We start from the raw sequence: 26,790 nt of genomic DNA on the forward strand, positions 1-26,790 counted from the left end.
GCGTAAATTTATTACTAGATTTTGTAAACTTGTATTTTTTTTCTTTCTGTGCAAATAAAAAATATTTATTATTATTATTTTTATTATTAAATTAAAAAAAAGTAGCTACAAATTTATGTCAAATGCCTTTGAGAAGTCTGCATTAACTGCACATTCACTTGCAAATTCCCATTTTGCTATTCATTATTGATTAATATCAGAGCAACAGCCTTACATAGTTTTATACTATACCCACTTACGCATTTAATCCTATTTTTAACCTTTTTCTATATACCTGCGAATTAAAATAAATTGAGAGTTTGACCCTATGAATCGGACTATGAATATATATAATTCATAATATTTTACCCCACTAATAATTCAACATAAACGATCCACTTTTTTATACGACCAACATTTCAATATAACTAATAAATAATTTTCCCTTAACATCTGCTTAGTTCCCATCCTGAATATTCCAAAAAGGAAATTTTATATTGCGAACAGCATTTGTATTAGTTAGACGTAATGGCCGAATATAAATTTAAAGGTCAAAAAAGGGTTTCTTTTACAGACGTTCCGGAACAAGAAGCAGCGAACTACTCCGTAACAAATAACTTGAGGTAAATCAACTCAACAAGTTTCATCAGTTTTGTCATCTTCAATATTTTAGCAGACCAGCAAGCTCACATGAACTCTCGAAAGAACTGGAACCTCTCCGAAGCTACATGGGAGCAATTAATCTTTCCGGTGATCCAAAACCTTGGGATGAATCTACTAGTGATTATAAAACAGATACTGGTATAAGTTATTTTTTAAAATTCATAAATAAACTTAATAATTAGATCATTTGTAGACAATGGAGAAGCTTCCAGGAGAGAGTCCATGGCCTCCAGATCTATGTCAGAGTGGAACTGGAGTGATACCAGAAGCTCAGACGATAAGTTACTATCACCCAGTACAAGCAGTGTTAAAGTGACTTTAAATAAACAAAGTGGCTTGAAATTTATTTACAAGTTAAATTTGTAGAGTTGTGCCGAAGAGCCTCAGAAACCACCAGTAGATACTTCTATGGGAATCATCGAACTCTCATTAAATTACGATCAAGCGACCAATATTTTACATTGCACAGTTTATAGAGCTAAGAATCTTATTCCCATGGACATTGGTGGTTTGTCTGATCCATTTTGTAAACTGAACATTTTGCCTAATGCTAAGGTTTCCACCAGGTTAAGGACAAAAACTATCCATAAGACTAGGTAAGATAAATAATTATAATTTAGTGAAGAAATAGTCCGTACTTGCAGTGAAGTCGTAGATTAAGGTAAAATGAAAATCCTTCAGTCTTCCTCCACTTATTTATTAAACATTTAGTTAGCTTAAAATTTCCTACATGTTTTGGACACAGTGGTGTCGATCAGGGTGTAAAAGGTTTAAAATTGGTAACAGGCACACGCCCCAGGGTTTGATTACATATCAAAAACCCTCTAAATTTCTTTAGTTTTGGGAAAAAATTGAAAATAATAGTAATAAATAGAGGGTTTTTAATATGTAATCAAACCCTGGGGCGCTGTTACAAATTTTAAACCTTTTACCCCCTGATGATGGACACCACTGTGTCCGAAACATGTAGGGAATTTTAAGCTAACTAAATGTTTAATAAATAAGTGTAGGCAGACTGAAGGATTTCCATTTTACCTTAATTATAATTTAATTGCATCACTTAGGATGTGTATTTCCAGAAATCCTGAATTCAACGAAAACCTTACCTTTTATGATATAACGGAGGATGATTTAGCTAATAAGGCTCTACACGTACTGGTGGTAGACGATGACCGATACGGGCATGACTATATGGGTGAGGTCAGAATAAAACTTGCTAAATTAAGGGTGCAAAATACGATTTACGTAAGTGACAATTGTGTTTTCTGTATGAGAACTCTCCAAACCCAAATTTTTCAGCTCACAGTTCCTTTGGAGAACTTACGTCCGGAGCAAAAGGGGCCCTTACCAGCCCCAGAATTGAACCAGTGGTTCGATTTTGATTTATGGGCCAGGGGACAAATCCTGATCTCTTTATGCTACTCTACGAAAAAAAGGGCCCTTTTGGTTACGATTAGGAGATGCACCAATTTGTTGCCTATGGATAATAATGGGTTTTCGGATCCATTTGTTAAGCTGTAAGTAATTTTTCCTATGAACCTGAAAATAATGCTTATCTTTAGGATGAAGAGGTTTCTAAATGTCATATAAATTTGAAGAATCTTTAAACTTTTTAACTAATTCTTAAATTACCAAGAAACCAAATTATGTTTTTTTTTTTAAATTTTGTAGGCTTTTAGCTAATTATTTAAATTCATTTTATAAATCCAATGAATGTCATTTTCCAATGTTATACATATATTGTATTATATTATTTATGAATGTAATCAGATTACATGATGTTGATTGGACACATTATTATTCCATGTACAATCAGTCAATGATGCTTTTAATTTTAATATAATTGTTTTCAATGGTAAGAGAATTAATTTTTTGGCAATTGAAGAGAAAAAATTAAAGTTTCTGGCTCGGTTTTTTAATTCAAATTCAAAAATCCTTTATTATAAGAATTTATTATAAGCTTAATGCCTTTATCTACAAAGAGAGAAAAAAATAAATAATTATAAACATAGCAACGTCAATAATATAATGTACTAAACAATAAAAAATAAAAATAAAGCGAATCAAGAATTTAAGTAATGACGTTGTACCTGGAGTATTATTAGTCTCAGTCTTGTTCTACATAATAGCAATGACGACAGTCAAGTTAACAAATATAGACTCTTCGCTCCTATCTATACTTTCAGTCGAAAGTATATACTATATACTAAAGGTCAGTTTGGAATTATTAGGTCTTGTCAATGTATGAGGCTTAAAGAAATTCTTAAAAAAATTACAGATTATCAGCTGTACTTAAGTCTGGTTAATCGGTGAGGGCCAAAATTTATATACAAATGAAGGAGAAGACCAGTTCTTAGGGTTCCAGTATCATGCTTCAAAGAACCATAATGTATTTATACCTTTGAGGCCGGATTTATTTTTTTTAACTTTTGGTGAAAATTTTTGTTTTGCTCAATTAATTAAAGATTATTTAATATGTTTTTAATAGTAAATCTTTTTTTTTGCATATGAGTTAGTTACAATGAGATGTGCTCACTGTAAGGACACTAGGCAGATAAACAAAAAAAAAAATTGGCAAAAACTAATTTTTTATTGCTAGAAAAATACATTGATTATAAAAAATTTATTTGGTATGATATTGACGGAAACAGTTTTTCTTATCTGAAAGGCACAGGGCAACATCACACCTAAAAAAATAACAATAATTAACTATGTTTATTTATTTATCAATGTAATATCAACAGCTACCTTGTACAATGCCATCTTGATTTGTGAGGTTCCGCCTTGGTACTACAAAAAGTACATCTTCCAGGCTTGCCATATAGAGGCATGTGGGAACAAGAGTCGTACCGAATTTCGTATGGTACAGTACGTTTGAAATGATTCACCGTTGCTGATGGCCGACCCCTTTACGGTAAACCTTGTTCAGCTCCAACAAGTCCTACACTGAAAAAAATAGGGGGAAATATACCAAATAAATTTATTATTAATCACCAATTGTATTCTGTAGAAGCCCAAACTTTAGTAATTTTTTAAAGAATATTGAACTTCACTTTGTAAAACATACAAAATACAAAATATCATTTGTAAAATTGAGGCTATGAGTGCAATATCGGACTAACCCACAAAAATTCAAAATCGACTTTATTGTAGAACATTATTCGTCAAGTTAAAATCTATTTAATGCACAGTGGACCAAACGACCTATTCCTTTTCGTTACGAAATAGCAGCATTAAAACAGTTATTGAACATTATTATTGATAAAAGTTTAAAGAAGCAAAGTGGACTATCCTCAGTTAGTCCACTGTGCTGCTAAAAGTAAGAAGTTTATGTGCTAGAGTCACCCTAAGAAAAGACACTGAACTGGCAAAAAGTTTTGATATAATGAATACTCTTCCTACACCTGTACTTACCACAGGCATTTGTTACTATAAAAGGCAGTTATGGACTTACTGCTTTAATATACATGAAATGGGAACCAATAATTCGTTCATGTTTGTATGGGATGAAAGTATTGCTTCCAGGGGGCCGCAAGAGGTGGGATCATGTATTTTATATTACATAAAAAACTTTGTTACCTCGAAAAGACCTATTGTGTATTCTGACCAATGTGGTGGTCAGAATCGTAATATAAAAATGTCATTGATATGTAACTATATTACTGCATCTCCATTATTTACTATGGAAGAAATAGATCATAAATTTCTTGTAAGTGGTCATTCCTATTTACCATACGAGCAAGATTCCGGAATCATAGAAAAAGAAAAGAAATTCCATCCGCATATCTTTATACCTCAAGACTGGCAGACAGTCATAAGACATGTTAGAAAAAAATCCCTTTACCATAATAGAAATGGATAAGTCAAGATTTTTTTCCTCTAAGAAACTAATGAAAGTAACATAATAAACAGAAAAGTATCTGAAACAAAAACAAAGGTGGAGTGGCTCAAAATCCAATGGAAAAGATTTTCTTAATACTATTCAGTATAAGTACTCGAATAATGAAGAGGTTTATTTTAACACAGTAGATCTTAATAAAAGGAAATCTTTTTTCAAGGAAATTAAGGATCTGCGCCTTTTATACCCAAATGGTAATGCCATTAATGAAGCTAAAATAAAGATCTCCTTGAGTTAATGGAATTCATCCCTCCTATATACCAAGATTTTTATAAAAATCTAAGGTCATCCGCTCAAGCAACTGGATGTGAAGTAGCCCAATTGAAGAAGAAGAAACTTTACGTATTTAATACCTACGTATTTAATAAAAAAATAAAGTTTCTATATTTTTTTTATTTATTCTCGTGACAATACGAGTAATACAGTTTTTGACGTAATACTTATAATAGCTTAAGTTATAGTAACCCATTAAAAACCCAATCTATTTTAAATGTAGAGTGGACTAATCCACATAGAAAAATCGGATATTAGCCATATCCAAAAATTTAAAACAAATTCCGCAAATTTAAGTAACACTCAAGAACATTAAATTAATTCGAACTACAGAAATGTTCTTTTAAAAGGGTTTTGCGCACGTACATTTTCGTACTTTTTTAAACCTATTTTTTAGCACTTAATAATGTTGGGGTTAGTCCGTTTTTGCACTCATAGCCTCAATTTATTTTGCATGTAATTTTTACAATATACAAAGTAATATTTTAGTTTAAACGGTAAAAATACGTAAACAAAACGGGAAAATACATATATTTTGTAAAATTACATAATTCGCTACGTAAATTAACAGACGCCACCAAATACGCCATACCTATACTCAGTTAATTTAGGCTAATTCGGCGTTTGCCGTTTGTTTAGTCACACCTCGCACCAAAATTATTAAGGGAGCGTGAGCTCAGGCTCCTATCGGATAAAGTATTGCGTGTTAGTGCATTGGTTAAGTGAATTTTGTCCATCTTGTTTGAGTTTTTGTGATAATACAGGTAAGTAAATATTATAATAATGTTTTTATGTAGTATTTGCTCGATTAAATTCATTAATATTCAAAAGTATAATAAGCATTTATATATACACCGAAATCTTAATGGATTATTCCGAGATAAGGAAATTTCCTAATAATATTCCTATAATCAGAGAACCTAAAGAAAAATGGTCATTACTACTTTCATCACCATCTCTCTTTTGGCATTTTCAAGAATTAACAGGTCCTGATATTCACCTACTCAATGGAATAAATGAGAAAGCTGACAAAATCACAAAGTGCCTGAAACTCCCCAAAGATGCTGATTTAGAAGAAAATGTATCAATAGAACAACTAATTAAAAATTTAATACAGCACTTCAAGGAAGATATTGAATTTTTGATATCTGAAACAGAGGCAAGTGACATTTTTTATAAATAAAAAAAAACTAAAAACTACATGACTCCAACCTTAATTACAACTGTAATATTATTTTTTATTTTAAATATATTTTTTTTATTCCAGGTCCAAATAAATTTAAACGACGACGATGTTTATCCCGACAGTTTGCCACTAACGCCTATAATTCTAAAGCAAGGTAAATAATTTATGCCTTAGAAGTATCAAACAATAACATATACTTATCTTATTATTTTAGAAAACAAAAATTGCTTTTATGTTTTGGTTGAACGTTAAATAATACAGACAGATGGCTACGCCACTTTTCTGGAGGCCCTAAAAGTTCTTCTTGCGTTGTACTTTGTACTAATGTTGGTTTACCCGAAAAAACTAGAAAGTACCCTCCAAATTGGAATTTCTTCAAAGATATTTTCTAAAACTTCACCCCGATCAGGGAAGTAAAGCCAGGCAGGTATCTAATAGCCTAAAGAAGGTTTTTTTTGTCTAATGAATTCAATAAAAAATAAAAAAACATAATAAGTACCCATAATATATATCTTTGTTATATTATTATGCATACTATGTATATTTTTTATGTAGGAGAACATTTTTTTTGTTAACATGTTACATGCCATGTAATGTTATTTATTTTGTTTACGTATTAAGTACCTACGACAATAATTTGATGAAAGAAGAAGGTACATATTTCCTATATTTTGTTTTATTATTATTAGAATAATAGGTTTTTGTTAGACAGTGTGATTTTAAAGTCGATTTTTTGTTCTTTTAACAAAAGATTAAGATCAAAAAAAGTTTATTTCATTTACCGCATTTTTCAAATATTTAACTTAATGGTGCTGGGTATTAAAATGTTCAATTAAAAAGTAATCATTTTGTAAAATTAAAATTATTACTCGCAATGGAAAATCACCTTACTCGCCTGTTAAAACGAAAAAATCAACTAAAGATTGTCTTTTTGTTAGTTGTTTATACCATTTCAAATTATATATATATATATATATATATTTATACCCTTATTTAACTATATAGGGTCCATATATAGTTAAATAAAAGAAGTAAAGCGCGCGTTTTCTGTTCGTACCATTAGAAGTTTTAGCTGATGTCTTAAAATCTCAACACTCTACATTTAAAATTAAATCTATAGTTAGAACGCTATTCTGGTTAAGTGTTAATGTACTTCTTTAAGTGTTAATGTACTTTATATGTACCAGAATGTTAAATTATTATTTTTTTAATATATACTTAATTACATAAAATTTAAAGATTTTGTTGTTTAATTTCATACGTACATATATGAAATTTATCCATTTTATTTTATTATATTTTTTAAGTAATATTGAATTACCAAATTTAACAATCATATCCTGTTTGAGTTATATAACATAAGCAGGATCTGATTGGTAAATTATGTAACTCTATACTACTTAAAAGTATAATAATTTAAATTCAGTATAAATCATTCAATTATAGATTTTAAAATTTTATTCATTTAAATATTAAATAATACAATATATATTTTGTAATTTTTACTAATAAAAAAATTAATTTCAAAGTATTTAAATGGACAATTTACTTGCCTAACAACTAATTATTCATAACATATTTTAGAATTTTAATATTTGTATTAATAAATAGTACAATATATATTTTGTAATTCTTACTAATAAAATTGGTAACATCGTTTTTTCTTTAAATTATTATTGATTTTTACAGAATTTACAAATTTTAATTGGTAAATTTACATTACATATTACTAATGATTATTACTTAAAATATTCTGTATTTTCATATTCACAATTGTTTTGTAATTATATGGAATAAGGATTGGTCACAAAATTACCTAAACTAAATACTGAATTTTACGAATCCTTTTTATCAGTGTAGGCCCACTGAAAGTCGAAAAAGTTTTAGCGAAAGTTGCGTATTGGAATCCGTTCTTTTTTGATACAATATGAATGCATTTACTAAGGATAAATCTATGAAATAGAAAAAAATTCAATGCCACCACTTTTTCGACTTTCGGTCAACCTCATAAAGAGTTTTTAGCATGTCCATCTTATCCACATATCCCATATGCGTATTATATTTATTTACTAGTTCAGGACAAGTAACATCTTCGGCGGAACCATCTTTTTTTTTGCGGGAAACCCATTGATTTTTGCATAGATCCAGATAATTAGTTAAAAAACGGACTGGCCTATTATCCATCCATTTCAAAAATGTCAACCCATCAGCGCTAACTCTCCAATCGAATTCACCCCTTGTTAACTGCTTGTCATCTAGTAGATCTGTTGGTAGATTCTTTCGATCTTTTCTGACAAGCGTAAATCAACTCAGTTTGCAGTTGTTTTTGCAGCTCGACCGAATTCAAATAATTGTCAAAATATATTTCGTACCTTTTTCCAACTAAGTCTCTCGTAAGGTCTCTAACAACTCTACCACCAAAAGACTTTTCGGTCATTTGACCTATTTTACCAGTGTAAATCTGAAATTGACGTACGTATCCTGAATTTTCGGAACGAATCCAAACTTCATTTCTTTGGCATATACTATTTTAGAGAGCTTCGTCCTTTGAATCGGATCATCGACTCATCAATAGCTTAATGTTGACTTGGTTTAAAAGCATTTTTATATGTATCAGATAATACATCTAACAAAGGCCGTAATTTTTAAAGCTTATCAAAGTTTTGGTGATCACGGCCAGGCTGTACAGAGTTGTCGCTTAGGTACAGGTTGGCTAGCATCCATGAAAACCTGTCTCTTGACATTATTGAACTTATGAATGGATCTTTCATTTCCAATCGTGAGGACCATTAATCCTTGTAACTGGAGGCTTTTTTTATGCCCATTATCAAATTTATTGCAATAAAACCCTTTAATTCCTTTACATTAGTAGGCGTAAATGCATGACTATTACCTCCGGTTCTTTGCAAGGCATATAAGTTAGTTTGAAAAGCTATGTGGTCTAACAGATGGTCAGGGAATATATGCAAAAACATGTCCGTAGGGGTTTCTATATCGGTGGGAATGTTTGGTCCTATTTCTTCTCCAAATTCTTTAAAATTTCGGACACAGTGTGAGTTGGAGGAAGTCCATATAGTTTTTTGCGAATTTCCTGGACTCGTATTAGTGACAAAGGTAGCTTATCCTCACTGCTCTATTCGGCTAAGTCAGCATCGGCGTCTTGGGACAAAGTATCATTCCCAAATATAATAGGCATATTTTCTATGTCAAACAAATCAATTGCTGGCGACGCCGCTGGAGTTGCGCCTACTATTTCTGCGTCCCCTTCAATCTCATCTTCACTAACCACTCCTAACTCGCTAATGTTGTCACAAGAAATTTCTTCTAAATAATCATACAGGTCATATTCTACCGCATCGTCTAAGTTCTTGAAATCATGTCTATTCATTTTTTGCCAGTCTAAAAATAATTAAAAAAAAAATGTAATAACCCAGTGTCCTCATTTGAGGACACAGAGATTTAGGTTAGGTTTACGGCTAAAAAAATTCAATTAGAAATATCATAATATTTTTACAAAATTTCTACCCTTTGGTTGTAAAACACACTAAAGAAAGTATCTTACCCCTACTACTAAAGGAAATATGACCTATGGGCCTATAGCAGGTCTTTCTAGTCAAAATCTTTAAGAAACAAGGTGATTTTCGCCGGACAAGTAAACGCAAACACTAGTAAATACCACCTGCATAATATTGCGTAGGCATTGCTCTAATGCGTTAGACAGCCGTCGGCAATCGCCAACCTACTCGGGCGCTCTCATCCCCACGAATTTTTGGCGTCATCAAATGATGACGCTGGGCACTAATGGGTTAATACTTTCTTCATGTTTTCACTTAAAATTCACAATTGACCATCGAGGCTATAAAAACTGCAAATAAAGTCACACTTCAACATCCTCCATTTTGTATTTCAGCAACTTTAAAACGAGTTTACCTCACAATATACGACTTCTACTTAAAATGATTGCTAAAAAGGAAACATTAACATTTAAAAATGAAAATTAATTTAATTATTCTTTTCTTTAAATTAGAAAAAAAATTATAATGTTATTTTCGCTCTTTCTGTCGTAAATTCCTGGCAACGAGGAGATATTTCAGGAATAGCTTGTCAAAGGTTTAAATTAGATAAATTTAATTTTTTAGACAACTGAAGCCCGATCCGTGCCATAAAAAGCATAAGACGTCAGTTAAATGGAAAAATCTAAATCCGGTTTTCAACGAAGAGTTCGCGTTCGAAACGCGACCTACAGAACTTTACATGCAGAGCCTTTACATTACGGTCTTTGATAAGGATTATGGGAAAAGTAACGATTATTTAGGCGGATTAATTTTGGGAGGATCTGGATCTAAAGGTGAGTACTTTTGAGAAATTAAGCGGTAAATAACTTTTGTATCATTTTAGGACAACGGTTAAAACATTGGTTGGATATGATTCGATATCCAGACCACCATCACGACCAATGGCATAATTTAACGGAGGATATTCTGAACTAAACAGTTTTGTAAAGAAATACATACTGCCAAAAGTGACGCGCAGTTTGGCTTTTTGAATTGAGTGCGCCAATTATGTTTTATACGTACAAGATATTTTAATACTTATCCCTTAATAAACTACTATATATTTTATATCAAAAATTAAAAAAAAAGGTATATTTTTAATATAATACTAAGACACTTTACTTAACTCCATAAAATTAAATTGATTTAAAATTTTTGTCACGTTTCCACTTTCATTATTTCTCTACAAAAAAAAAAAGACTGTGATGCGAAAATTCAAAAATATTTCACTATATTTAAATATTACAATTGATGTTTACTAAATATAAAATGTTTATTATAAGCATGTTCCATGGAACGCTAGAATTAATAATATTGGTGTTGCTTGATGTTATGTGGAAATAAAACTAAACATTTTCAGACGTATTTTGTGTTTATTTAAGGTTTAAAGGTTTGATTGTTTGCCTTTAATGGCTTGACTAAAAGGTGCATGCATAAAACAATGCTAACAAAATCTTCTAAAGTCTGCAGTACGCATTTCACCGATGGCAAAAAGGTGGACCACCCGCTCAGCCCGAGCTTTGTGCCTAAATATTTCCTGACCAATACAGAAGCCCAAAACCGTCTCAGTATTCCACTAAAAATTCCACGGCGAGGTAGAATTAATTATTTCACGACCAAATGTAGAAATTGTCCTCAATTTTTGTTGTCTTCGTCTGGAATTGTGTGGAGTACAAAAAAGAAAGTGCAGCAGCTGCTGCAGATGGAAAGGTAGTGTTCAAAGGCAAAAAGCATTTCAACATCCCCAGTCGGTTTAGAGATTTTTACAACCAGGACGTGGATGTTTCGACCCAGTCACGCAGTAAAAGGTAAAGCAAGTTTAGAAAAAGAACGGTTTTTAGAAAAAGATTTTGAAAAACCTAAGTCTAACATTTTTATCTGCAATCGAGAAATTAACAGGGACAAGTATGAAGGCGTGCATAAAAGTCCTGAAAAAACTGGTGCAGGTTGGCTGCAGGGTCCAGCTCGTCTGGATACCTGGCCACGCAGGCCATGCAGGTAATGAGGAAGCGGACTCTCTTGCCAGACTGGGATCCGCGAACGTGCCGATGGGGCCGGAACCCATAATTGGTATAGCCAAATGCGTAGCGGTCGCGTAAATGAAGGGTGTCCAGTAGGGACAAGTGGATCCACCGAAGATCGACTGAGTCCCCTGGTATGAGACAGGCCAAAGCGCACATACGAGCCCTAACAACTATATATTGGAACAAGTAGTCATTTTACGAATAAAATTCCAGTTTACCGTAATTCTTTTAATTTATTTTTTTTTTATTTAAAAATAATAAATTAATAATATTTTTTATGTTTTAGAGAATTATTTTTAAGGTTTAATAAAATTTTGATGTTAAATAATATTTATTTAATTGTTTGATAATCAAAAAATGTTGACAACTAAATGTTGGAACATGGGTTGCTTTTGCTCAAATTTTTCCAGTTTTATTAGCATGACGCGAAGATGGCTTTGAATAAACAAAAGTAAGTAGTGCGTTGTCAATAATAAAAATTTTGATGCGTCACTTGACCATTAATAATCAATTACTGTCATTTTTATTACGAGTAAAATACAATAATGGCTCGTGGAAAAACTACTGATCTAAAAATGCGAGAAATTATTATCCGGCAGTACCATAAAGGGAAAACGATGCGAGAAATCTCCAGTGAATTAAATGTTGCAACAACTACTATATTTAATATAATTAAAAAATAATGGTGAAACTGCCAGTATTGGTGTTCGCGGCAAAACTTCAGGACGTCCAAAAGTTGTTTCTCAAAGAAAAGTAAGGAACTTGTAAGTCGAAAAGAAGAAATACTCTACGAGAAGTAACTGCAAGGTGGAATAGAGAAAGTGGGAAAAAAGTTTCCAGAGAATGCTGCCGCAAATATATCCACAAGAGCGGTCTTAGTTTTTATAAGGTATGTTTAATAGGCTGTTCTGTGCTATATTATTTTCATTTTTCTCATTTGTTCGCCTAGGCCAAAGAAAAACCATTGTTAACGGAGACTCAAAAAAGGAATCGTTACATTTGGGCCAAATCGAAACTCTCATGTACCAAAGAAAATTGGAGCAAAGTTATTTATAGCGAAGAAAGCAAATTTGATGTCTGTGTCGGAGATTATCGAAAGCGTGTGATTCGGGACAAAACAGAAGCATTCCATAAGGATTGTCTTAAAAGGACTGTAAAGTTTCCACAGGGCATCATGGTGTGGGGTTGTATGTCAGCTAAAGGGTTGGGAACGTTACACTTTATTGATGGCATAGTAAATGCAGAAAAATATCAAGACATTCTCGAACATTCGCTTTTACCAAGTGCAGCAAATTTATATCCATCTGGAGATTTTATCTTTCAACAGGACGGTGCCTCATGTCATACTGCTAAATCTACCAAAAAATGGATGGGGAAACATAATATGAAAGTTTTGTCACACCTCTCTAGCAGCCCGGATCTCAATCCAATCGAAATACTTTGGCACAAAATGAAGCAACGCCTAAGAAATAGTCCGCAGCGTACTTTGCCACAACTACGTGCTAAACTACAGGAAATATGAGATAGTTTCACCCCTGAATTTTGTGAAGGTCTAGTTGGTACAATGCCTTATAGAGTTCAGGCTGTTATTCAAGCTAAGGGCGACGTTACGCCTTACTAATTTGTATTTTTCTTTTTTAAAACTCACTTGTTCCAATATTTAGTTGTCAGCATTTTTAAATTATTTACCAAGTAATTAAATACTAAATAACTTAAAATATATAAATAAATTATAAAAATAATATTAAACATTATAAAAAAGCTTGTTCATTTCATATTTATGATTAAAAAAAAATTTAATAAAATATTTTCGCTAAATGGGCATTTTATTTCAAAATAACTGTTTGTTCCAACATATACGAGGCATGTCCAGAAAGTAAGTGTACTGAGCCTGTCACGGCGGTAGGGAATTGTTTTTCTACATGTTGGCTGCACTGCCGCATAGCGTGATTTCTCCCCTCCACAACAAGACCGCTTCGAGGTCAGTACGTTGAGAACTATAGACGCAGCAACACGTTTAGTGAGAAATGTCAATCCAATCTCCCGCCAAGTGTGAAATACGCGGCGTTATCCATTATCTCGTTTGGAAGGGATTAACTCCGGTCACCGAACATAAACTAGAATAGAAGGATCACTCTAAGCGCCGCCCAAAATGTTGCCTTTCTCACTCGCTTTCTGATGCTACTCTTTTTTGCTGCCCGGTGGCGACTGCGTTATACAGGGGCGTCTTCAATATTAGAACTATAATAGCGTTGTGCGGAAATTTTGTACTTTAAAAATGCCGGCGATATGTTGCGTAGATGGCTGCAGGAGTAAAAGGGGATATACATTTTTTTTTAAATAAAAATGGATTAGTTTACAAAAAAAAATACACGCTTTTCTTCAGTATTTCTTAAATATTTCGGAAAATTGAGATCCTACAAAAAAATTCAAAAAGTGTCAGCGATTTAGAGTACATATTTTTTTTAAATCGTGATTTTAATCTAAAAAAATGCAAAATTTTTGGTAATATTCTGTTATTAGTGGTGGTTTTTAATAGTGAAAGCTATCCGATTTATTATTAGTTGCATTGCAATCATTTGAATGATATAAATTTTAGCCACTTATACCGTCTAACCATACTTAAAACTGCATTTTTTTCGTCATTAAGGGTGGTTTTTAAAGGTTTAAGTTTCAAAATATTAATGTGTACTATAATCCTCAATGTAAAACTATATTTATTTTGCATATTTATATGAATTCTAGGTTGTAAAACACCTATTTTCCTTTTATTTGAATTTTAGTGGTTTGTTGTTTCATCCCCTATTTAAAAAGCAAATAATTAGGCATTTAATAAGTTTTTTTTATTTAACTGCCTTTTTGTATTTCACTGTTACCGAGTTCCATATGCTGAGTGTTGTTATCACATTATTATGTAAATTTTATTAAATATTTAAAAAATGGGTATATTAACGAAGTTATTATTAATTAAGTGTATGTAATATTAGGTAGGTAGTTTCTTGGTCAGTTAAGAAAAGAGCATGAAAGGAACGTAAAGCTAAGATTTAATTGTGTACATTCTAATAAACTTAATTTTAAAGCTATCTACCAAGTGTTTTTCTTACAGTTATTTGTTCAAAAGAGATACTTAATAATATTCTTTCAATTTTATTTTAACAATAATACAAAGTGCCTTTAATTTCAAAAAATTCCATATATTACGCGCTGCCCGCCGCGATGTACGAAAATATTCCTTATTAAAAATGTTTCAAACACCCCCCGTATCGTAAAGGATTGCCGTCGAAACTAAATAATGATTTACGACCGCATAAAAAAAGTCGGCACTGTTTAGAAGTCCCTACTTCAAACGGCCGCAAGAGAGTGAACCTACTGTCTTGTTCTTTATACTGTGCTCCGGTTGAGGTTTGTAATGAGGTACAAACTGCATATGGTGATAAAGCTATGAATCGTACAATCGCGAGTTTAAAAATGGTCGTACATCTGTGCATGATGATCAGAGGAGCGGAAGGCCTTCAATTATGACTGAAGAAATTTTGGAAAAAATCGAAAATGCGATCCGTGACGATCGCAGATTGACCGTGGATGAATTTTCTGCAATGTTTCCACAAATCTCGAGATCTCTGGTACACGAAATCATCACAGAAACCCTCGGATATCGGAAACTGTCGGCGAGGTGGGTCTCAAAACAGCTGACAGACCAACACAAATTGAATAGAGTTGAGGCCGGGCAAGAGTTTTTGAGACGCTACACACTGCATGGCGATGAATTTCTCCGCTCCATCGTTACTGGAGATGAAACTTGGGTTGCCCACTACACACCAGAAACCAAAAGGCAGTCTCAACAATGGCGTCACACCTCTTCACCCTCTGCCAAAAAGTTCAAAACGACAATTTCATCCAATAAAATCATGGCATCCGTGTTTTGGGACTGTCAAGGCATAATTCTTATTGATTATTTGCCTCAAGGGGAGACCATCAACGCTGCAAGATACTGTCAGACCCTAAGAAAATTACGGAGGGCAATTCAGAACAAGAGGAGAGGCATGCTGACAAAGGGAGTCTGCCTACTGCACGACAATGCCAGACCACACATAGCTAACGCCACGAAAAACCTGCTCGCCTCGTTTAAATGGGATGTCCTGGACCATCCTGCGCATTCCCCTGACCTAGCACCGTCAGATTACTACCTCTTTACCTCCCTGAAGCTGCACATGGGTGGAAAAAAGTTTTCAACCGACCAGGAGGTGAAGGAGGAGGTGGAGAAGTGGACGAAGGGATTGGCGAGAAACTACTTCGAGGAGGGCATCAAAAAACTGATACCCCGGTACACCACCTGCATTGAGAGGAATGGTGACTATGTCGAAAAATAGTTTAGATATGTACTAATGTAAACAGATATTTTTTTTGTTCAAATAAAAAAATTTATAACCTATAAAAATTTAGTACACTTATTTTCTGGACATGCCTCGTAGTTGTTAGCGCGTAGGTGGGTCCTCTGCCTGCCTGTCTCACCAAAAATCTACTACGCCTAAAAGATGCGAAATTCGGCAAGTGATAGGTCTTTTAACCGGACACTGGCACTTGCCATCTCCATACCATCGGTATTGCGGACAACCCGGAATGCCGGTGGTGCTGGGAGGAGGATGAAACCGTTGACCATGTGGTCGGAAAGTGCCCAGCACGCACGCGCGCCAGGTTCAAATACTTGGGTAACACCTTCAGTGCACCGAGTGAATTTAAGTCCTTCAGACCAGAGAGCCTTATCGGTTTTTCTAAGGCCATTGGGCTCTGACAACCCCCGGTGGGGCATTACGGGTTCATCAGAAGATCTATATGCATAACTGCCTTGGCAGCCCACTGTTTTGACAATTTCAATTTCAAGTGTGAAGGCGAGACACAAATATTTACACCTGATCCTTCTGGTGTCAGACAGAGCACCATTCGTGTAGAAATTGCGGATCAATGTTGTGGTACCGAAATAGAAAAAAGCAACCAATTGCTTGGCCGTTGGCCCCAAATGTTTTCACGGATTTCGTTGTATTAGAAATGAAAGCGAAATTATTGATCTAGCAGGTGTCAGTCCAGACGATACTTCATCATAAAGAGAAGCTGGCCAGTTGGTTTAACCAGTGCCGAAAAAGAAAGAAAAAAAAAGTCCAGGCGATGGGAAGAAAAAATTGTCACGGGAGAATCGGCTACTTCTTTTTTTGATGAGAATGAAACTTGGCATGACGTCGGCTACCTTAGGTTGCATTTTTCGTATTCATCGAACAAATGCTTCAACATATTATAAAGCTCCGACCGCTGTATAGTGGAGATATAAAAAGGTTAAAAATAAAAGCCTGATAATCCTTTTTTGAGCAACACATACTCTTCCTACATCATTGCACTATCCCCAGACTAATACATTTTATGTTGTAGCTTAATGCTGAATAAGCAGTTTCATAAAAAACATCCATTAGTCCTTTATCATTAAGATAATTTTTTAGGGATAAAATGATTTATTTAATTTACAAAAAAATTTTCTATTTTCAAATTCCATGAGAGTTATTATATGTTGTAATGTCTGTCTGTATTAACGTTTCTAGTCCAAACTGGATTTTACATTGATATTCTCTTCAACAAATACTTATAGTAATCAATGAAAGTAACGAGTATACTGAGAAAATTAAATAATGACTTCAATAAGCCAGAACCATATAGAATTAAATGACAAATGTGTTATGTAGTAGAGATCTCAACTTACAATTTAGAGTCTCGTGGTTTCTATATGGAATATAGTCATATAAAAGGATTTTAAGAATATGTTGGGTGGACATAGTACCAAATAATAGGGTATGTATTGTTGCAAAATGTTCAAGAAAAGTTTTTCATTTTCATTCTTTTCTTTCCACAGTGCTTACAGAAATAAAAACGCAATTTTATATTCTTAAATTTTATTTTTAATCTACATGTTAATATACCTGGGCCCTGCCCAAGTTAATATTGCACAGACACCTTATTTGGCCAAATAAACCATTCATTTACATTTTTTTTATGGAAACCATAGAAGTCTTCTAAAAAATGTTTTTTTAAATAAGAAACAAACATATTTTTTAAAAAATTGGTACCCAATTAATCATGGGCTATTTAAACGAACGTTAGAAGCACTATTTAAAAATTTCTGACCTACTTCTATAATTTCTCTAGAAAGAGTTTTTGGCCAAAAAATATTGCACCAACGTAAATCGTCGGAGATTGCACCATTCCCAAAACCTATATATTAAACTAAAATTCCGATAGTTTTTTAGCATAATATGGCAGTTTTAAGTAAATTTTAAAACAGTAAAACTAATCAATTAAATATCACGATATTCTCCTTAAACCTACATTATATTTTAAATAGTAGAAAGCAAACTACAATAATTATTAATTTAAAAACTAAAGTAGGAAAGTGAAAGAATTATACAATATGAGAGGTTTTGTCTAGCGCAGAACTTTTTTTAAAATAAATCTTAAATTTAATCAAAAGCTGTTATAAGAGTCATCAGAAGCATCTATTAAGAAAATTAGCTAATTGATGTATACTAGGAGACGGAAATATTTGTCAGTGATATCACAAACGTCCAACAAGCAATACAACTAGAGTGGCTAAAAATAATATTTAATTCCCACAATACAAAATCTATTGATAGCTTGCAAAATGTCACTTACTCTAATGGTGTGACCTCGCTGATCTGGTCGAACGTTGTACCAAAGTTTACTGAATAAAATACTTTATTCAGTATTTTATTCAGTAAACTTTGGTGGTACTTAGTAAAACTTGTTGCGCGGCGCGCCGGTGCCAAGTTTATTACTTGTCTTTTTCTCTCGCGGTAAATGGAGCAGCAATCCGACCAGCCTTTAATTTTAGCAGAATGGGAACGCCTAGCCAACATACCTGCATTTGTTGCTCTTTCATTCCATAGACGCGTTTGGGGGTTTATTCTAATAAATATTTTGAGTAATTTGTAATAAATAGGTATTTTAAGTAAAATAATTTTTTTATAAAATGGAAGACGAAGCTTCGTCAAGTTCTGGTCCGCCTGCTAAAAAAGCAAAATGGAAATATTTGACTTGTGGCGAACATCAGTTAGTGAAAACTGTATATGAAAGTATTCGTGCTAGAAATCCAGATTTGTCTGTTGAGGACACGGCAGAATTATGCGGGAATTTAACAACATTAAGTTCCAGGATAGTTTTTAGATGTCTTAAAGCTAAAGAAGAAAAGCAAGTGGAGACAAGAGGCAGAAAAAAGATTGTGCTAGATGATTACGTAAAATATGCCATTCGCCGGAAAGTGCACAGTTATTCTTTAGGAACGAGATACCCTGCGTTGCAATAAATTTCTTTTTTCGTTTTATCTTTTATTGATAATTTTCGATCTCGAGTCGTCCGTCCGTGAGATACGACATCAATCCGGAAGTCTACGAATTCGATTTTCTTCTGTAGAATCCCATCACATCGATAAGCCACCGGTAATGCACCAAATGTAATTTCAATCTACACTCAACAGAAAAATTATATAAATCTTATGGATATACGTAAATTTCTTTTTTCTCTCTTTTTGTCTCAAGCCGTCCATGAAATATGTGATGTCAATCCGAAAGTCTACGAATTTGATTTCTTCTATAGAACCCCATCTCATCGATAACCCACCAATAATGCACCAAATTCAATATCACTCATAATCCATCATCAATCAATATAAATCTTATGGTTATGCTTAACCAGATTTTACATGAGCTAATGTCCAGGTCATTAAAAAAATGTTAATTTACTCAAAATACAAAATTAAATTCTTAACATCAATTTACATAATTAATTTTTCGATTTGCCATTATTATTATAATCGAACGGCGAAACGAACTTGTATACATATACCCGTTGAATAAGCTGTCAAAAATTGCAACTGATAAAATATTAGCCATAATAAACTAGATTTAATGTAATCAGTTGTGGCTAATTGCCCGTTTGGAACTTGTTAAATGCGGTTTTTATATATTGAGGTATTTATTTTGTTACTCTTTCTTTTTGTGGTTAATTAAATCGTCGCACGTCAAAGATGACCATGATGAATTTGTAAAGGTCTTTTGAAAGAAGCTTATTTCCTTTAATAAAAGCTTTTTATTTTATTTAATTTGGCCAAAAAACAACAAAGTTATTGTTATTTATTCCATATATAAATAAAGAAAAATGTGATATATTAGAGTCAAATAAGACTATAAATATCTAGGATTAAGAAACAGAAATAAGTATATACAAAAAATAAGTGACAAAATTTACCCCATACTTGGAACAATTAAAATGCTTTCTTTTTGAACCTATCTTAGATACTTGATAGGGAAATGCATTAAAATATCTGTTAAATAAAATACAAAGAGCGGAAAATAAATCAACTAAACATGTATAGTCTTTTGATTACTGGACTCAATAAATAATATGTTAAGAAATGCCTTGGTAAGAACGGAAAAATGTCAGAACTCTACACTCGATAATAGAATACAAGCATCAGTAGCTGAAAGTATTATAAATATTGGATATTGTAAGAAATTGTGTAAAAAAATGTTAATTAATAAAATAAATATGTAGTTAACAAATATAATCTCATAAAATGAATTTTATTTCTGTAAAACTAAAATAAAAATTTTTATTGTAAAATTTAATAAGTCGGCCTCAGTGCAGTTTATTGTAAACTCTATAAGGGTCATAATAAATTTATTAAAAAAAATATATATAGAGCATTTATATGTCATTAATTTTCAAGACCATTTTGTTAATTAAAATTGCAATAGAAAGAAGAATAATTATTCTAAGCACTGGTTTTTGTTTTACTTTAATTATATTAAAAATTACAAAGTTAGAAGTAATTCGACGAGATACCAACAATAAAGAAAATTAAGACAGAACTTACTGCTGATAATTCTTTACCCAAAATATATTTTGGTGTTTTAAAGCGAACATTGCATGAGTTGAATTTTCGATATTTAAAAAGGAACCGCAAAAGCTTTTTAATAGAAAAAAATGAAATCGTATTGTGTCGAAGGAAATATTTAAAAGAAATTCGTGAACATCGGCGCGAAGGAAGAAAAATTTATTACACCGATGAAACATGGCTGAATGAAGGACACACCCGTGCAAAAGTATGGCAGGACTTAAATGTCGACAAATTCGCGGCAAGCTTTTTTGGATGAGCTTTCCACGGGTTTGAAAGCTCCTTCTGGCAAGGGCCGTCGCCTAAATATTACACATATAGGTAGTGATTCTGGATTTCTGGAAGGTAGTCTTAACGTTTTTGAATCGAAGAAAACGGGTGACTACCACGAAGATATGAACGCAGAGGTTTTTGAAAAGTGGTTTTCGTCGGTGTTGGTGCGAGTAGACTCCGGTTCAGTTATCGTCGTAGATAATGCGCCTTATCATAGTCGGCCAGTGGAAAAAATACCAACGACTGCTTGGCGAAAAGGAGACATAAAAGACTGGTTAAAATCAAAAGGGGACATATGATTCGACGAAGATATGCTCAAGGTACAATTGTTCGATATTGTTCGTATCCACAAAAACTAGTACATTAAATATGTTGTTGATGAAATGGTGCGAGAACGTGGTGTTACAATATTGCGTTTACCGCCTAACCCTATAGAACTTATATGGACACAAATAAAAGGTGAAGTTGCTAGTAAAAATAAAACGTTTAAATTGACGTAAAAGTTTTATTAAACGAAGCTATTGGTGGCGTAACAGCAACTAACTGGCAAAAGTGCATTGGACATGTGATCAAGGAAGAACAAAAAATGTGGGATTTGGATATTCAAGTTGAAGTTGTTGTTGAACCACTTATTAAAACTCCTGGTTCCGCAAACAGTGATAGTGATACTGAAAATTCTTCTTTAAATTCTTATGAAACCTCAGATAGCGAATGACAAATTTAAAAAATAATAGGTTGTGTCCAGTCAATAATAAATCATCTTGTCATATCTTGTTTAGTCAATTTTAAAACACCCTGTAGATTAAATTTATTTTTAAAAGTGCCTTTTGTCTTCCCCATTCATATTAGTTGTTATAGAGTAATAAACCTTAGAAACTATACCTCTTATTTTATCTTTTTTCTATTAGTATTTTTTGCAATAGAAAAAGCCGCCATGTACCTATGTGTTCCAATTATTGGCCGATAATTTATAAGAACTCAAGTACTAAATTCAGCAAAATATCAGGGATATTTTATGCAAAATTACTTATACTAGAAACAAAATTTTTAATTTTTTAAAAAAGTTCTATTAATTACCTAAACTCGACCTAAATAGTAGGTATATTCATTTTTAAAAAATGCATACGCCGCCGCTGGAATCCACTCCTCTCTAAAACATCTTGGCCGCCCTAATGCTAACAATGAGTCACTGACAATTATTTCCGTCTCGTAGTGTAAATCAGATTTTTTCATCAGAAGTCCTATCAAGGAATTTAATTACATTATGTTTAAAAGTATGACGATTCAGGATGTTATTGATCTCATTAAGTGATTTATTGTGTTGTGAGGACATTCGGTAAAGCCATAATAACATAAATATCTACTTATTTTGGAATAACTGAAATTCCAGTAGTAGTCAATAATAGTCATAGTTTTATGATGAGATAAAATTCACTTTTACTCTATCTTTTAAAGTTTTTTTTTCACTTTGATAACACAAACATTTATTTAGTAATATACTATTCGAATGCAGCTTGAATAATGTGAGAATAGATGAAAGAACCATCGTTATTGATGTGGCAGTGGAAAATTTGAAAAAATGTATTTTGTCATCAAAGTGAAATGTTTCAACTAGGGTAATCCTACAATTTATTGGACATATCACTTATTTCAAATTCTGTATTCAGTACTTTGCTAACTTTTGTTGATCACTGTACTATTAGTATTAGTATTGACATAAATGACATTTGATTGACTTTTCTGTTTTGGCGCCAAATATCTCACATCTTTCGTTAAGCACAAAAAATACGCTTTCCTTAAGTCTATCTTAAGTAATCTTAGTTAAATTTTAATGTTATATTTACTGGTGAAATTTGAAAAAAGTGCTCCACATAAATATACAAGGTAGCGGTCCAGTGAAAAAAGTATTTTTAAGATTTAAATTAATATATTTAAGTTAGGTTATGTTTTAAATGGCTGTCCAATACCTGACTAAGTATATGATTATTTTCAGTTGTTGGACATTGTCCAATAATAACTGCATTTTGCAAAGTTTGTACAGTTTTGGACAAACTTTGTAAAAAAAATAAAAAACGTACTTTTTTTGTACCAATTATTGGACGCTTGTTCAATGTCCAAGTCGATGGAAGCCTCAATAAATGAAGTTAAAAATCACAACATGTCATATAGAAATAATAATACCTAATAGAAAAAATGTATGTTCTTCGAGAAATACTGGGCAATAAATTAAAAGTGTTTGCTTATTTGCAAATCTTTAGTGGAGTCTCTTCTCTCTTATTGCATAACTTACAAGTCTAATCTTTAACCGTTAAAAGTTGTCCAAAATCACATTTTTAAAGTGATTCATAAAACAAATATACTTTACTATACAACTTTGATGTTAGCGATATAAATCATCTGTACATACAAAAAGTACGTTCTTTTGTACTGATTTTATTAAAAAAAAAACAAATCACGCATTCCCAAGGTACCAGGAGTAATATGCATAACAATCTTACTTTGCCACAGAATCATAAGTAAATTAACCTTCATTTTATAGATTATTTAGAAGTAAAATTTTATAACTTATAAACCCCTGTGATATTAAGAATATAAAAAAATCAGAAAGTGTTGAATCAGAAGGTCAAAAAATACATTCATGAAAGTTTTAATAGTTTTAGGCCATTATTGTGGTAATTTTATTATTATAAAAAATATTAAATTATAGCGCAGATTACCAACTAATTTCTTAATTGTTTCTCTTTTTTAGCTTACATTCACTCATTACCATTAGTAGTAGTAATATCGATTGGCTTTTAAAGTAAGTGTTCGAAAAATAGACGGAGATATTTCAATGGGGGATTCCTTGTAAAAAAATATGACAAAAAGTTTCTATAAACACGGGTCCGGAAATGCACAGTTTTCAAGATACAGAGTGATAATTTTTTTTTATATTTTCTTATTAATATTAAAAAAAATATTTACTCGATTCTTTTGAAATTTGGCAGTATTACTTGTTGCATTAAGAGCCTAATTTAGCCCTAATTAGATTAATATTATAAGGTCCAGTGGCGTCCCGGGGGCGAATTTACAATTCCTTTACCATTACAGTCACGAGGGTGATTGAATTCGAGTAGTGTGTTATTTTGTGAGTCATTGTTTTTACAAAGTCTAACCCGTCTAAATTTAAAAAAAAATCTGCTGTTAAACGGTTTATATCAGTCAGTTAGTCACTCCGTTGTTTGTATCCGTTGTCACGCCACGTCCGCAGTAGGTTATGACAGTGTAGTTACCTTAGTTTAACATATTTGTAGTGCTTCAAAATGATTAAAACAATATTGAGTGGTATTGTGGATAGTGAAATTCACTATCCTGAATTAGAAGAGAAAAATCAAGATCAATTTGTGATTAAATTCCAGTGCAAGTTAACAAAAGGGACAAATTATCAGGAAAAATGTGACAACTTTATTAAAGACTTTTCTCGTAACACAAACACTAATTGGATAGTAAGCAAAGTGTTTAATAACTGTGTTCGTTATGAATTTCGCAAACTAAGTATATGTGTGTCATCTAACCAAAAAGAATGAACGTGTAATTAAGAAAAAAGGAAGTACAAGAAATTATGGGTGCTCGGCAAGTATAAATATAAAATTTCTAAAAACGACTGAAGTTACTTTGAGAAGATCTAACTTATTAAAACAAGGTTTTAATGCAGTGATCTATATAAATTATGAACATTCTCATCGAATTCAGGTTGCTCAAGCATTTAGTTTATTGCGATGTAATGAAGATACAAAAGCAACTTTTTGTGCTTATTTTGAGTCTGGAATGACAGCTTCTGCAGCCAAAACTTATCATGAATTATCTTTATCTGAAAATTGTGATGGTGATATTCATGTGCTTCTAGCGAATGCACAAGTTAACCCAACTGACAGACAAGTAACCTACTTTTATCAACAATGGAGGTCTGAAAAATTCGGAGGAAGGGATGATGAAAAGCGGGCCATGCAGATGAGATGATCTTCATTGACACTAGTAGTTCTTGTGATCAAAGTAGCACCTCTGTAACTTTTATTTTTGCAGCAACAAAAATAGGAGAATTGCCAATAGCTGTTATTCTTCATAAAAATAAATCAGAAAATGATAATTTACATGCTCTAAAAATTGCAAAGCAATACTTTATTTGCTAAGACTACTTCAGATGCAGAGATCTTTATGTTTCAGTTATTAAATAACCAGACTCTAAACAAGTACAATAATACCAAAGCTCATTTAGAACTCATTTGGGGTCATCGAGAAAAATGGTGTTTACTGTTTCGTAGTGACGTTTTGCATAGGGGCAAAAATACAAATAATTATTGTGAAACTTCCATCAGAATTTTCAAGGACATTATATTGCAAAGATGTAAAGTATTTAACATGTGTGAATTCAGGCACCCTCGTGACTGTAATGGTAGAGGAATTATAAATTCGCGTCCCGGGGGACATCCTAGCAACAATTATTGGCAAAAAAATGTACACCACTGCCTTTTTTCAACTTTAATATTTGTTGTTTGATTAAATATTTGAAACTTTTTGGCCTCTTGTATTTTTTTCGTATCTCACTTTGTTTTCGACAAAAAATAAATACCGTTTTATTGCATGCCATTGGACATAATTGGTTTATTAATTTTTGGTAAAAAAATCACCGGTGCCTTGACAAATAAAAAATATTTTCTGCATGGAGGTTTGACATTGACAAGTGTCAGTTCTCCTAGAAAAATAATTAATATTAATAAACAATTAATATTAAAAAAAAAATTATCACCCTGTATCTTCAAAACTGTGTATTTCCGGACCCATGTTACGTCACTCATTGAAATATCTTCGTCTATTTTTCGAACACCCTGTATATGTAGTATATTCCTTAACTACTTAAATTATCCATTTAAAGAATTTTAAGAAAGAGCAGGAATCCAAGCATTGTAAAGATTGACGAATTTTTTTTTTTTTTTAATAATACATTTATATACAGGATGTCAATTTGAAAAGATACCACCCTTATTTTAAAAATTTCAAAGTTAGTTTACAATCAAATTGCAGCAGCCCTCTGACGAAGGTGGACATAACCTCTAAAGTCTTAAATGGAAAGGAGGGTCATTTTAAAGGTCTTTTAATTACTTTATTTCAAATATACCACATAGTCGACCTTGGTTCACTACTTGGTTCTTGGATTACTACTTGGTTCAATTTTATGGCCTCCCAGGTCTCCAGACCTAAATCTCCTTGATTTTTTTTACTGGGGTTGCATAAAAGAATTTTTTATGCAAGACCAATAAATAATATTATTGAATTACGGCAGCGAATAAATGACGAAACCCAAGATCTTAACGCTGTCAGGAATGCAAGATAATTTTTAATTTTGTTTTATTTTTTTCATAAGGTAAATTAGATTTATCTTTCACTCTTTCTATTATATTGAAAAAAAACTGAACTGTCCAATAACTGGTCTATTTACCCTATTAAATTTTACTGTTTTTTTGAAACACTTACACTTGAATCAGCTTTTTGGCATGTATATGCTGAAAAAACATACTAAATTTATTTTGGGAAGCTTAAAAATTAGAACATAAAAAAATTTAAAGCAGTTCTTTTGCTAGACTTTTACCTTTAAAAAAACACGCCGCATTTACAACAAAATGCTTATATAATTAGTCCTAAGGCAGATATCCCAAAGAATCCTCAATGTTACTACTAGTATTCTTCCTGCCTCCCTCTCCGTTACGAGTCTCTCCACTAAAACTGGATCTTCTGCTTCCGCTGTGCCTACTTTCGTCTGATTGACTTTGTATGGTGTAAAGGCCATTTTTTGCAGAGTATAATTTTGATTTATTCTTCACCATGGGTCTGGCGTAATTCGATGGTGGCAGCACAGGTTTCGGATGAATTGGTCCTTCCAGGGGTCTATTTTTAATAGGTTTGCTGTTAAACGAAGACAATACATATACTTTTTTTTATCTGAAACATTA

At 32.4% G+C, this 26,790-nt stretch overlaps 2 protein-coding genes across 11 annotated transcripts in view; one reads left to right on the forward strand and one right to left on the reverse strand.

Moving 5' to 3' along the window:
* LOC126746706 (rabphilin-3A) overlaps positions 1-10,757 on the forward strand; it is an 83,467-nt gene extending 72,710 nt beyond the window's left edge. For 3 of the 5 annotated variants that reach the window (XM_050455056.1, XM_050455050.1, XM_050455059.1), the window contains exons 6-12: positions 554-602; positions 653-780; positions 836-954; positions 1,009-1,238; positions 1,722-2,159; positions 10,139-10,347; positions 10,398-10,757. In XM_050455056.1, coding sequence (XP_050311013.1) covers positions 554-602; positions 653-780; positions 836-954; positions 1,009-1,238; positions 1,722-2,159; positions 10,139-10,347; positions 10,398-10,489 — 1,265 coding nt within the window. In that variant the 3' untranslated portion in view covers positions 10,490-10,757. The remainder of the gene's footprint in view (positions 1-553; positions 603-652; positions 781-835; positions 955-1,008; positions 1,239-1,721; positions 2,160-10,138; positions 10,348-10,397) is intronic. The other 2 variants (XM_050455068.1, XM_050455055.1) reach the window with 2 other exon arrangements.
* Positions 10,758-17,496: 6,739 nt separating this feature from the next.
* LOC126746651 (uncharacterized) overlaps positions 17,497-26,790 on the reverse strand; it is a 129,453-nt gene continuing 120,159 nt past the window's right edge. For 5 of the 6 annotated variants that reach the window (XM_050455012.1, XM_050455022.1, XM_050454994.1 and 2 more), the window contains exon 16: positions 17,497-26,743. In XM_050455012.1, the coding sequence (XP_050310969.1) occupies positions 26,479-26,743 (265 nt within the window). In that variant the 3' untranslated portion in view covers positions 17,497-26,478. The remainder of the gene's footprint in view (positions 26,744-26,790) is intronic. The other variant, XM_050454996.1, reaches the window with a different exon arrangement.

The sequence above is a fragment of the Anthonomus grandis genome, chromosome 2 (genome assembly GCF_022605725.1).
Source record: "Anthonomus grandis grandis chromosome 2, icAntGran1.3, whole genome shotgun sequence".
NCBI classification, from domain to species: Eukaryota; Metazoa; Arthropoda; class Insecta; order Coleoptera; family Curculionidae; genus Anthonomus; species Anthonomus grandis.